The 12,746-nt window shown below is 41.6% G+C and overlaps 1 protein-coding gene across 4 annotated transcripts in view; it reads right to left on the minus strand.

Moving 5' to 3' along the window:
- The window catches only part of LOC101476728 (voltage-dependent calcium channel subunit alpha-2/delta-1), an 81,261-nt gene that overhangs the window by 5,445 nt on the left and 63,070 nt on the right, over positions 1-12,746 (minus strand). For all 4 annotated transcript variants that reach the window (XM_076885733.1, XM_076885732.1, XM_076885731.1 and 1 more), the window contains 11 exons: positions 11,777-11,839; positions 11,079-11,182; positions 10,503-10,592; positions 10,348-10,415; positions 10,218-10,256; positions 10,060-10,131; positions 1,857-2,009; positions 1,620-1,672; positions 1,149-1,204; positions 897-1,023; positions 145-257 (listed from right to left, as the gene is read on the minus strand). In XM_076885733.1, coding sequence (XP_076741848.1) covers positions 145-257; positions 897-1,023; positions 1,149-1,204; positions 1,620-1,672; positions 1,857-2,009; positions 10,060-10,131; positions 10,218-10,256; positions 10,348-10,415; positions 10,503-10,592; positions 11,079-11,182; positions 11,777-11,839 — 938 coding nt within the window. The remainder of the gene's footprint in view (positions 1-144; positions 258-896; positions 1,024-1,148; positions 1,205-1,619; positions 1,673-1,856; positions 2,010-10,059; positions 10,132-10,217; positions 10,257-10,347; positions 10,416-10,502; positions 10,593-11,078; positions 11,183-11,776; positions 11,840-12,746) is intronic.

The following is a 12,746-nucleotide window of genomic DNA, read 5'->3' on the forward strand; positions in this document are numbered from 1 at the left end:
ACATGAACACTGAGTGGGGACCCACTGCACACTTATTAGGTGTGTGTCCTCGTACTGACAGGTTAAAGTGCTGCTATATATGTGGTTTATGGAGGATTGAAGAGACAAAAGAAAGTACAGTTTTTAAGCCGAGTGAAAGGATACAGGGCTGTTCAGCCTGTCGCAGTGGTCTGGGGTCACATGACAAACATGTTGCTTTGGCATCAGTGATTAAAAACACAAGGTTGGTGTTTGGCAGCTTCTCAGCACGGTACATCCTAGAAAAAGGAAAATAAAGCACGTATAACGTGGTACCAATGCAGCACACATGTACATGCAGGTATGTGTTCAGTTGTGCACAAACAGTGCACTTCATACCACCTCCGTCCTCACAGGATTGACTTTTTATGGTAGTCATTAAAGTATCTGTGTCTACAGTTGTTAACTTTGGGGAGTAAAGCATCAGACACGTGGGACTCATAACACCCAGTAATTACAGCCATATTTAACCCCTCAGACAGCCCAAAGTGATACAAACGTAGGTTACAGCAAAGCAAATGTGCAGCGGCCTGTAAATGTGTGTATTAGTGAGTTTGACATACTGCCAGAGTGTAAAGGAAGAAAAACAGATAAAAAAAGGCTTTTTTTGCTTTCCTCTGCAATTCCGGGCTCTGACAGATCAAGGTAATCTGTGTGTGATCAGAACTCATCAGAAAGCAGCTGTCTGAAATCAGGCTGCAAAACAGAACGAAACCAGGAAACCAATTCTTTTCTGGATCAATCCCCACAGGCCATTAAACAGATGGACGCCCAGTAAGAACCTGAAAATCTTCAACAACAGCCATTTAAAGTCATCAGTGGAAAGAGCCACTAAGATGGAAGCATATGGGGAGTCTTGTGAACTAACATACACATACCTGGAACAGTTTCCACAATCCAGGACACCTGAGTAGGATTTTTCGTCGTTGTCAAAGAAATATTGAGTCTGCTCTGTGATACAGCTTTCTTTAAACATGGCATCTGATATGTCGTCATCTGTCGACTCTGCTAGAAATAAGAGGGACGGTTTAATAGAAAAGAGGATTAGTAAGAAATACATGGATTAAAACTGGAGTGACAGACCTCTGTCTCATCAAGACTGATGGTTATGCACAGCTTATGTTACTTGCCTGCCTGTAGAAGGCTGGGGAACATGAGACCCAAGAAGAGCTGCTGAAGTACTGACCTAGGAAAAAACAATAAAAAGTAAAAACAAAAACAAAATGAGTCACATGTAGGAGGCAACAAATCGCCTGAACAGCTTGTTTTTTAAAACTACGTTCAACCGATAGCTGTTTACTAAAAGCAACACATCTGTCTAAAGTTAGAGTAAATGGTGATGTAAATGTCATGGGAAGTATCAGGCATTCTATTTTAAAAGCTGGTTATATTGCAGTTGGACAGCTAAGCAGAAAATGATGCGGTATCATGTTGTGTAACTGCCCTTGTCTTACACTGACCCAGCCAACTTTATCCTTCAACAGCATGCAAGTCCACTCCCGTACAAACTCCCACCCTGAAATACAAGTGTGCTCCCACTCTAACATGCACACGCAAATCAATGAAACATAGAAGCACAAGCACACAACCTCTACACTCACCAGGCAGCAGTGGATGCCCACCAGCCAATACTGAGAAAGTCTGCAATGGTAGGCTGTAGAAAGACAGGAAAAGAAATGCTAGTGAAAAAACAAGCACAAAAAAGCCTCCGAAAAAACGAGTAAGGCTTCATAAATCAAATTAACTAATAAATTCTGTTTTTTTACGTTAATATATTACTATTGCACAAATAGAAACCAAATAACATATACAGTAATGGTTTCAGTGAGGTTTCTAACCACATAGACGGAGCGGGGTCCAGCTGCTGCCTTGCTGTCTTTCTCTGGATCACAGACAGACTGATAGTCATAAGTCTTGTTCAAGGAGTACAGGGAGGTGTTGACCAGGTTGGTCATCAGCACTGGATCCACCTCACCAAAAAACTGACCTATCTAGACAGGTTCACATATACACACACACAAAACATAACAGAGAGTAAGAGCAGTGTAAAAGTAAGTCTTGTTTTGTTTTTGTTTTGTTTTTTGTAAACAAAGCACGGAGTTGGGTCCTACTTACCTTAAAGTAGCATTGGTTGGAGTATAAGTAAATTAACAGAAAAGGCAGTGGCGCTATTAGGTAAGTGTTTTGCTTGCAGGGTTGAGGTACCCTTTTTATCCCCTTAGACGTATGGGTCATTAAAAAATCATTACATTGCTGTTCTAAGTGATCTATCTTTATCCAGTGAGGAAAACATTTCTATTCTAATATCACTGCATTCTTACAGAATGACAATGCCTTATTCATAGGGCACAAGGGTCAGCGAATGGTTTGATGAGTATGATAATGATGTAAATCATATGCTACAGTATGACCCTCACATAGCAGATATTAGCAGTTATTAAGTCAGCTGAAGACTTTTGAGAGGTTTTGCATCAAAATGTTAGTCCAACATAACTCTACCAGCTTAAATAAGTAATAATTAGAGTTAGGGTTGTAGAATATATTCCATCATTGATCATATATATATATATATATATATATATATATATATATATTAGGGGTGCAACAATACACAAAATTCACGGTTCGGTTCGATACTTTGGTGTCACGGTTCGATATTTTTTCGATTAAAAAAAAAAAAAACCACGTTCATGCCTTTTTAATTTGTCATTTATTAAATTTTCACGGCACATTCCGCACCACATCTCTGTGCGTTCATCATTTGTTTGAAGCCAGCTCACCTCCTGCAACTACTTTTCCGAGAATACCTGCTTCTTTTGTGGTTCAGACTCCTTCTGACATTTCTTTGGAGGTGAAGGAACATCACAGTAATTGCTTAAAGGAGCTTGCTTCTTCGACATCTTTAAGAGTTTTAAACAAATTTCTGTCCTCCTCCTGAAAATCTTATGTATGCAAACACTCGTTGCAACTTCTTATCTTGTGCCCGTTTTTTATTTTGACAGCGAATGCGCACCTTCGGACCACTTATGTGCAGCCCTGGTTATTTCGCTTGTCATATTGCAGCCACAGAAATTCTTTTGTCCATGAAACCATAAAGCTGCACTTTCTTTTTGCCTTATAGCCTGATTTGTCATAACTTCTCCGTTTTGCGGTAAGCTTTTCTTTGGCTGTCACTTCTTCACCCTGACCTGTCTTATTTGGCTCAGCAGAACTAAAATATTGTGGTGAGCTCAGACAAGGAGGAGACGAAGGTATCGTTTGGTCTTGCTTCCCGTGAGCTAGCCAGGGAGCACAGCCGTTTATTGACATCTGCAGAAGAACACTGCCACTAGCTAACTGCTCAGCGCGGCAACAGCACAGCAGCAGCAGCAGCAACAACAACAACACACGGGGCGCCCTCTGACCCCGGAAGGACACACCGTCGCAGCGAGAGGGCGTCACCCGTCACTATGGCAACATAAACAAAACATAACCGTACAAACAGAACCCCGAACAGCCCTGACCCGCTACATAGCCCCCACCTAAGGGGTCAGTCGTCCTCGACGACCCCATTACCCCACACAAAGTCCTGCAAATGTCCAGGTGCCTTCTTTTGGCGCACCGGCCGGTCACGACCGGCGGGGGAAAAGTCACTCGGGTCAGAACATGGGGTGCCACCATCATTCCACTTCTGACACCAATGTGGCGAGCTCAGACAAGGAGGAGACGGAGGTATCGTTTGGTCTTGCTTCCCGTGAGCTAGCCAGGGAGCACAGCCGTTTATTGACATCTGCAGAAGAACACTGCCGCTAGCTAACTGCTCAGCGCGGCAACAGCACAGCAACAACAACAACACACAGGGCGCCCTCTGACCCCGGAAGGACACACCGTCGCAGCGAGAGGGCGTCACCCGTCACTATGACAACATAAACAAAACATAACTGTACAAACAGAACCCCGAACAGCCCTGACCCGCTACATAGCCCCCACCTAAGGGGTCAGTCGTCCCCGACGACCCCATTACCCCACACAAAGTCCTGCAAATGTCTAGGTGCCTTCTTTTGGCGCACCGGCCGGTGTTGTGCCAAAGTAGTTACCCCCCTCAAAAATTGTTTCCCCATTCAAGGGAGCGCGCAAAGTAGGAGGAGCAACTTGCCCAGCTCCGTTCTGTACGCTAGTTGTCACTGATCTGCAGTCGACGCGATAAAGAGTAAAAGCTGGAAAACAGCAGACTCGATGAATTTAATATTAGTTTCGTGACATTGTAATGTGCCGTGGCACAACACCGGTCACGACCGGCGGGGGAAAAGTCACTCGGGTCAGAACATGGGGTGCCACCATCATCCCACTTCTGACACCAATGTGGCGAGCTCAGACAAGGAGGAGACGGAGGTGTCGTTTGGTCTTGCTTCCCGTGAGCTAGCCAGGGAGCACAGCCGTTTATTGACATCTGCAGAAGAACACTGCCGCTAGCTAACTGCTCAGTGGGCAACAGCACAGCAACAACAACAACACACAGGGCGCCCTCTGACCCCGGAAGAACACACCGTCGCAGCGAGAGGGCGTCACCCGTCACTATGGCAACATAAACAAAACATAACTGTACAAACAGAACCCCGAACAGCCCTGACCCGCTACAGTATGTATCCTGCTGCTTTTACACACGCACTCACATAACGCTCAGCGATTCTCTGCGCGATCAACCTCTCACATGTTTAAGCTTGCTGCGGGAGATTTCACTTGTCATGTTTGCATAGTAAGCTAACATTGATAAGACGATGTCAGAGGAATTGGTGCGCAAATTATCATCACTAACCAATCAGTGCTGTCGCTCTCTATACACAGTTCAGGCGATTGCAAAGTGAAAGCAAAAAACAAGCACAAATTCAAACTCGATTTCAATATGTCACATATTGGCAGTGGCTCACCGATGCCAATGACATAATTACCCAGCTACATTTCCAAAAGAATGCAAAAGCATTGACATATATTTTTCCTTCCTACAATAGCCCGATGGGCAGGGCAGAGATAGATTTTGGTAGCCTGACTGGAAAAATCGCTAGCCCCAGGACGTCAGGCAGGCGATTTTGCGAGCCCTGTATCTGATTGAGGAATCACTTATCTTTGGAAAAGAGTTTATTACAGAGAAATGTCTCTTTCCAAAATAAAAGCTATACTATACGCTTCTTCTGGGCTATATTCTCAGCAGCATATTAAACATAACAGGTCCCCATAAGAAGAATCATGTGCTAACGGCTGTCTAAATGACTCGGGAAAAGTTTGTAGCATGCGTGCTTGTTGTTTTTGTCTGCTTCTGCTTGTCTTTGCACTAGGATGATGTCGGTGTAAATGTGCAGTCATATTTGTTATGTTCCCACTAGTGCTGTCAGCGTAAATCTTGTTGAAATGACGTTAACGCCACAACACGGCAAATCTCCATTAACGAGCTACCGTGGATCGCCTGTGCATGGGGCTGGACGGCCAACACATTAACGAGCTAACTGCGCTAACACACTAGCTCCCACCCATGTAATTGAGCATTGCGTGGCACATCCAACATACTGTTTTACTTTAGTCCATGACGCGCTTACCTTCAGGGTCATACGTCACATGAAAACCAAAATAGTTCCAAACACCAGATCTGAATGAGGGTGGGGGAGGTTTAATTTGCCATGTTGCAAGGAGAGCTTAACTTCTGTCTCGCTAGCTTGCCCTGCGCTCAGTGAATCTGCGTTCGACTGCTCCGCCTAGGCTGCACTGCCGAGCGCAGATCCACTGAGCGCTCAACACAGACAGCATCGTCAGAAGGAAAGTTGATAAAATAAATTAAAAATTTATTTTGTATTGTTCGATACATATGGGTACCGAACCGAAAGCACTGTATCGAACGGTTCAATATCGATACGAGTATCGTTGCACCCCTAATATATATATATATATATATATATATATATATATATATATATATATATATATATATATATATATATAAACAAAACACCCAGCACGCCCCTGCGGGCGGTTTATCCTTCAAGCTCGGGTCCTCTACCAGAGGCCTGGGAGCTTGAGGGTCCTGCGCAGTATCTTAGCTGTTCCCAGGACTGCGCTCTTCTGGACAGAGATCTCCAATGTTATTCCCGGGATCTGCTGGAGCCACTCGCCTAGCTTGGGAGTCACCGCACCTAGTGCTCCGATTACCACGGGGACCACCGTTACCTTCACCCTCCACATCCTCTCGAGCTCTTCTCTGAGCCCTTGGTATTTCTCCAGCTTCTCGTGTTCCTTCTTCCTGATATTGCTGTCATTCGGAACCGCTACATCGATCACTACGGCCGTCTTCTTCTGTTTGTCTACCACCACTATGTCCGGTTGGTTAGCCACCACCATTTTGTCCGTCTGTATCTGGAAGTCCCACAGGATCTTAGCTCGGTCATTCTCCACCACCCTTGGGGGCATCTCCCATTTTGACCTCGGGACTTCCAGGTTATACTCGGCACAGATGTTCCTGTACACTATGCCGGCCACTTGGTTATGGCGTTCCATGTATGCCTTGCCTGCTAGCATCTTGCACCCTGCTGTTATGTGCTGGATTGTCTCTGGGGCATCTTTACACAGCCTGCACCTGGGGTCTTGCCTGGTGTGATAGACCCCAGCCTCTATGGATCTTGTGCTCAGAGCTTGTTCTTGTGCTGCCATGATTAGTGCCTCTGTGCTGTCTTTCAGTCCAGCTTTGTCCAGCCACTGGTAGGATTTCTGGATATCAGCCACCTCCTCTATCTGCCGGTGGTACATACCGTGTATATATATATATATATAAACCTTTTGTCTGAGGTTAATAGCTTTTTTTTCAGTTAATTTTATTTACAAGTTAAATACCCTACAATAATACAGAGAAAATTCCAACAATCAAACAACCCACTTTAAACAAGCACTTGGAAACACTGACAAGGAAAATCTTCCTTTTAGCAGGAAGAAACTTCTGACAGAACCAGGCTCGGGGAGAGGCAGCCATACTTTATCAAAAAGGGAAAGCGTTCAGCCTGATCTTAAAAGCAGAGAGGGTGTCTGTCTCCTGAATCCAAACTGAGAGCTGTTTCTTGGCCTGAAATCTGGCAGCTCTTCCTCCCATTCTACTTTTCCCCCATTCTACCTCACATCTTGGGAACCACAAGTCACCCAGCAGTTGGAGAGCAAACTGCCTTATTGGAGTAGGGTACTATGAGGTCTTTAACGTAAGATGAAGCCTAATTATTCAAGACCTTGTATGTGCGAAGGATTCCAAACGACCAGGTCATATCCTGGTCAAAAACAACTCCAACTTTCCTCATAGTGTTACTGGAGGCCAAGGTAGTGTCATCCAGAGTAAGTACTTGATAGATGCTATGTTTTAGTAAATAACCTCAGTTTTATTTAAATTTCGAAGCAGAAATGTAAAGGTCACCTACGTCTTTACATCTTTAAGACTTTCCTACAGTTTTGCCGATTGGTGTGTGTTATCTGGCCTTATGGATAAATAAAGCTGGATATCATCTGCATAGCAATAAAAATGCATGCTATGCTGTTGAATGATACTGCCTAAGTAAACGTTTGTAAATGGTATTGGGTATCTAGAAATATTATCTTGATAGCTATTGTAAAACTGAAAATGTTTTCTACGTTACAGTATACCTTTTTAAGTTTCCATAAAAGTCGGGCAGATTGGCACTGGAGTCAGTCAAATAACTGCAACATGTACTATTATTTGTGTTCTGTTTTGTTCACTAGTTAGCTTTAGGTACCAAAAGTACTTAAACAGTTTAGAAAACAAATGCAGTTTTGGATGAAAAATGTTAGCTGTAATGATAAAGTAAAAAAAGTTTCCATATATAATAGGTGGGATTGAGAATATCGTAATAATAAGAGAATGCTCTTACTATTACGATACCAGCAACTTTTATAAAACCAAAATATTTAAATACCCTGAAAATAAGAACAGGCTCATAGGTCAGTGATAAAAACTTTATAACAAAATGACCATTATACTGTACGTGGGAATTGTCAACAAATAGAGATACCATTAAACACTACATAAGGCTTTAAAAATTATGTGTGCTGATGTAATTAAAATTTAATTTTATCACCTCATCTATATTCCATAAAATTACAATTTTCTATAATTAGAAACAACAACAAAAATAAATTTAAATTAAAATATTACACGTGCTCAGTGATCATCATCAGGTGTGAGTTAGTTTAACAATAACTGACAATGGACAATATTTATTTAGCAGTATTTATTGCTGTTTTAATAACTATTAATTTACAACCCATTAAATGATTTGTTAGTTATTTTTAGGTTAGTTATTGTGTAACCTATTTTTTTATAAATTGCAATTTTTTAATTTTAAATTGTATTATTTTTAGTATTTGATGCTTTAATATGTAGAAAGTTTCCATGGGAAAGATGCAAGTTCAGAAAAGGTATTAGAATACAAACACAGCACTTTGCAGAGGTAGATGAGCCACAGTTATACAAACATCGTAGTCTAAATAAACACATGTGCAACAAAGCGTCCTCATGACTGTTGTGATGGCAAATTTGACAAAACTGATAAACTTACGTCATTTCCTGTATATTTTTTAATTATGCAAATACGCAATATTGTTTCAATTAGTTTCTTTTTTCCAAATTAAACGTTTTTTCCACAGCTAGCTTTAACTTTTCTTGTAGACTTAGTACAAAATCATAACTTTGCTTGGCAGGTGAGTCGTTCACAAAAATGTAGACCTTTCCACATAAACTTTGCTTCTCTGCAGTTCTGTTGTGGATTTGGGTTGTCTCACAGCCTTCTGCCTCTTCATGTAAGCCCACACTGCCTCAGTGATGTTGAGATCAGCACTCTGTGGGGCTTTGCCATCTGTTATGAGACTCTTTGTTTTACTTGTGGCTAAAAAGAGTTCTTTACAAAAGCATGTTTGTGGCTGTTATGCTGAAGGATGAGTTTGGGACCAATCAGATTGTACTTTGTGAAGTACATGCACTGTATTGCTTTCCCATTCAAATTTTTCACAGAGGGCATATGATCTCGCTAGATAGAAAGTGGTGGAATCCTCCAGTCACCAATTACACATGTTGATGCTCGACTGAGGTCATTGTCACAGGACTTTTTCATGTTGACTTAACCGTGTGTATTAGGTTACTGAGCGGTTAATTTTTCTTTGTCATTGAAACACATCTTAGGCAATGCTATATATCTGAATCCATGGCCCAGAACAAGATTTTTAGTCTTAAGAATTCCACTTCTTCTATTATAGATTGGAAAAGATTCTAAGTGAAGAGGTGTACTGTTAAGCCTAATAAAGGGATCCTTTTTCTGGATCATAGAACTACTGTCACTGCATACATTTACTTTTTTTCAATAGCACAAAAGGCTTGGCATCGTCTCTGAAGACATCAATTGTTTCACAATGTGGAAAAGAATACTCAAAGAGAGTAAACTGTATGTGTCAGATTTTGTGATGGTAGAATGGATCAAAGACAGCCGATGTCCTATCTTGACTGACATGAGATGTTTTTGAGCTCACAGTATATCCTACAACTGACAGGCTGGGGCTGAAGGCAGCCTAAAAGAGTGGAGTTAACACAGTTGAGCGGACTTCTCACATACACAGGGGAAACAGTTCAGTACAGCTTCCATGATTGACTAAGACCCATCGGAGCCTTCCCTTTGATCTTCGTCCAGAGTCTAGTGCTCTACTTTACCAGACACATGGGTGCACTGCTGTAGTAGAAAAGTAGAGCTAAAAGCAAACAGGCCATTCTTGTAAATGAGTCATAAGTCCTTTATTTGACCCGTATATATGATTGATGAATTTCTCTGTCAAAGGTAAGAGGAACTGAGTTTGTAGACAAGTAAAAAATGAATAGAAAAGACAAGAAACATGACTGCTGGAAAAGTCGCCCCTTCTGAACATGTGGCCACACATTTTTATGATCACAATTTGTAGAGAGAAAAAGGAATGTTCCAAATTAGTGAAGCTTACATGTTTGCAATAATGTAAAGATTGCTGATGATAACTCACCAGGGTAATGTACTCATCCTTGTTGGACATGAGAAGAAATCCTCCATCATCCAGTATCACACAGTCCACATGCTGGAGGATAAAAAGTGTTAAACAACTGAAAAAGCGTTCAAAAAAAGTATTTAAATAAACTGGTAGTTTTTTTTATATTGTTATACCTTGTCATTCCTTAGACAGCCGCAAATCTCATCTTTGCACTAAAAGGAAATAAATTGAGTGAGGCAAAAAAAAAAGTTCAGTAAAATATACATTTCTTAGATATTTCAAACAATAAAATGAACAGCTTACATTCAGTTTCAGTGTGGCATTCATGAAACTGTTCATCCAGAATGAGACATTGAGTTTCACTCCCACCACTACAGAACAAACCACAAAACAGGCAGAGGTCTTTTTATTTGTGTTTCATCACAAGAAGCAATCAGCGTGGTATTAGCAAGACTGACCTGCTGGTTTGAGCGTGACTTCATTAATGACAAGATCCACTGCTTTGCTCACCAGAATACCTGACTCAGACACAGACTCCCCACTCTCTGCTGCAATTTGGAAAAAGATGAAAGAAGGTTAGATGATCTTTTATCATTGCAATTTAATTGAAATCATGTTTAGAAGTATGCGGCAGAGAGCAATTTCCACTCCCAGTGCAAAATTCCATACATTTTTATCTGCCGAAATTTACAAGAGCTGACCCTGTAAAGCCAGCACGTGTTAATCTAGTCACGTGTACTGGAGCTTTAAGCATGGCTTCATCACTGCACTGATGTCTGTTAGAGTGATCAGCGGAGATGACAGGAAGTATACAGGACAGAAGGGAGGGAAGGTGGGGATGAGCACTTTAAGACACAGCGGGAAAAGAAGAAGGATAAAGAGAGTGATATCAGAGGGCTGAGAGCCTGATCTCTGCCAGTAGGGTTGGGATGGCGTCCAAAGGCAGAGAACAGAAAAGGCTCAGTGCCAGACCACACTGAAGATCCTCACACACGGAAATGTGCATGCAAATCCAAACCTTTCAGAAAACTTGCCGTTGAAAGATGGAGCTGTGAAAATATAAATTTCATTGTCCAGGGTCCGCTTGTAGAAACTTGACTCATATGTCTCAGGATTCTCAGTCCACTCTTCCCCAGCACTGAAAACATTAATAAAGGTGTGTAATATTATATGGGGTCTGTTACAGCCATAAAACACCAAGTAAATGTGTTTGATCTTTCTAAACAACTCATATTTTAATCTATAGCCAGTTGTAACTCATAAAAATAGGCTCACACCCTTTGTAGGGTGTGACGTCCTTATAATAAAAGCAATAACAAACTGTATATTGTGTTTTTGATTGTGAGAACAAAGACTATGTGCATTCAGTTTTAGTTGCAATGTTGCTGTATATTTGAAAAGTGGAGCCCCTAAATGTTGTTCAGGCAATTGAGGAGAAATTGAGGAAAAACTGCTGTATTTGGCTGTGGTTTTTGTAGTCTTAACCCCTGTCCTATACTGGTCTGGCAAGCCCTGGGAGTTCAGCTGAAAGAGTTTAATCCTCCATGTTCTGTAAAATAGCCCAGTGAAGCAAGTGAGTAAAGCAGCCAAAACCATTCAACCTAAGAGTATTACAGTCTGTATCAATTTTCATTTTACACATTTTCACCACAAGGTATTTGGGGAAAGAATTCAGTGATATTTCCCAATGCTAATGATAGCAATGTAAATACAAAGAAAAAACTAAGAGTACCTTCTTGGATAGACTCTTGTGATTCCTCCATCTGTAGCTACAAACCTGGCCGCTATCCCATCCCTGAGAACATGGAAAGCAACAGAAAATCAAACATCAAAGTCAATCACACTCACAATTACAGAAAAAGAGCTTTTGTGAACTGAGATCAGACTACAGACACAAACTGTTTTATACCCATTCGATTGTCTCTATATGTCATAATGTTAAACAGATACCCTTCAGTGTGTGTAAATGTGTGCTGGGATTATTTCAGACAAGGGGGCATACCATAAAAGCAAACACACTGACGTAATTATTTTATTTTCCCCTCAAAACAGCGTCTTGGCAAAGCACAATGTGGTTGGGTGTGATATGCATTTTATACTTTGCTTTCATCATATTTCACTCATAAGTTGTGATCAAATCATCCATGGCGGACAAGAAAGAAGTGAAACGTTGGCTCAGCCAATAAACTGTGCATGAAGTAATCATCAGCTAGGGTAGTTCAGAGCAGTGGTGTACAAATAGAACAAAGTTTTCCACTGCACAGTACTCTGTAATGTATATAGTACTGTGCAAATGTCTTGAGTCACCCCTCATTTCTTTAAATTTTCCTTCCAACGAGCCACAAGACTTTGTAATTCTTTTAAGACATCACAATCACATTCCTTCAGGTCACACTGTCATTTCGCAAGACAATGGAGTCTCCAGATGGGGCACCTTCCAGCACCCCAACTCAGGGTGTACAAGTATACCCCTGGCTGGATTCAATCAGACGTTTGGCCAAAGTCCAATTAAATTTAGCCAGTATCACTAGGCCTCATCACTAGCACTATCTTAAGCTTCCTTTTGCACCAGAGCCATGGCATTCTATGTAACCAAAGCAGTTTCAGGGGATCGGACTGCCAAGGCCTCTGGCTTCAATCACCATCTGATTCATACTGCACCAGACTTCTACAGCGCCTCCTATGGGTGGTGGAATGATGTA

This window comes from Maylandia zebra, linkage group LG7 (assembly GCF_041146795.1).
Source record: "Maylandia zebra isolate NMK-2024a linkage group LG7, Mzebra_GT3a, whole genome shotgun sequence".
NCBI lineage: Eukaryota > Metazoa > Chordata > Actinopteri > Cichliformes > Cichlidae > Maylandia > Maylandia zebra.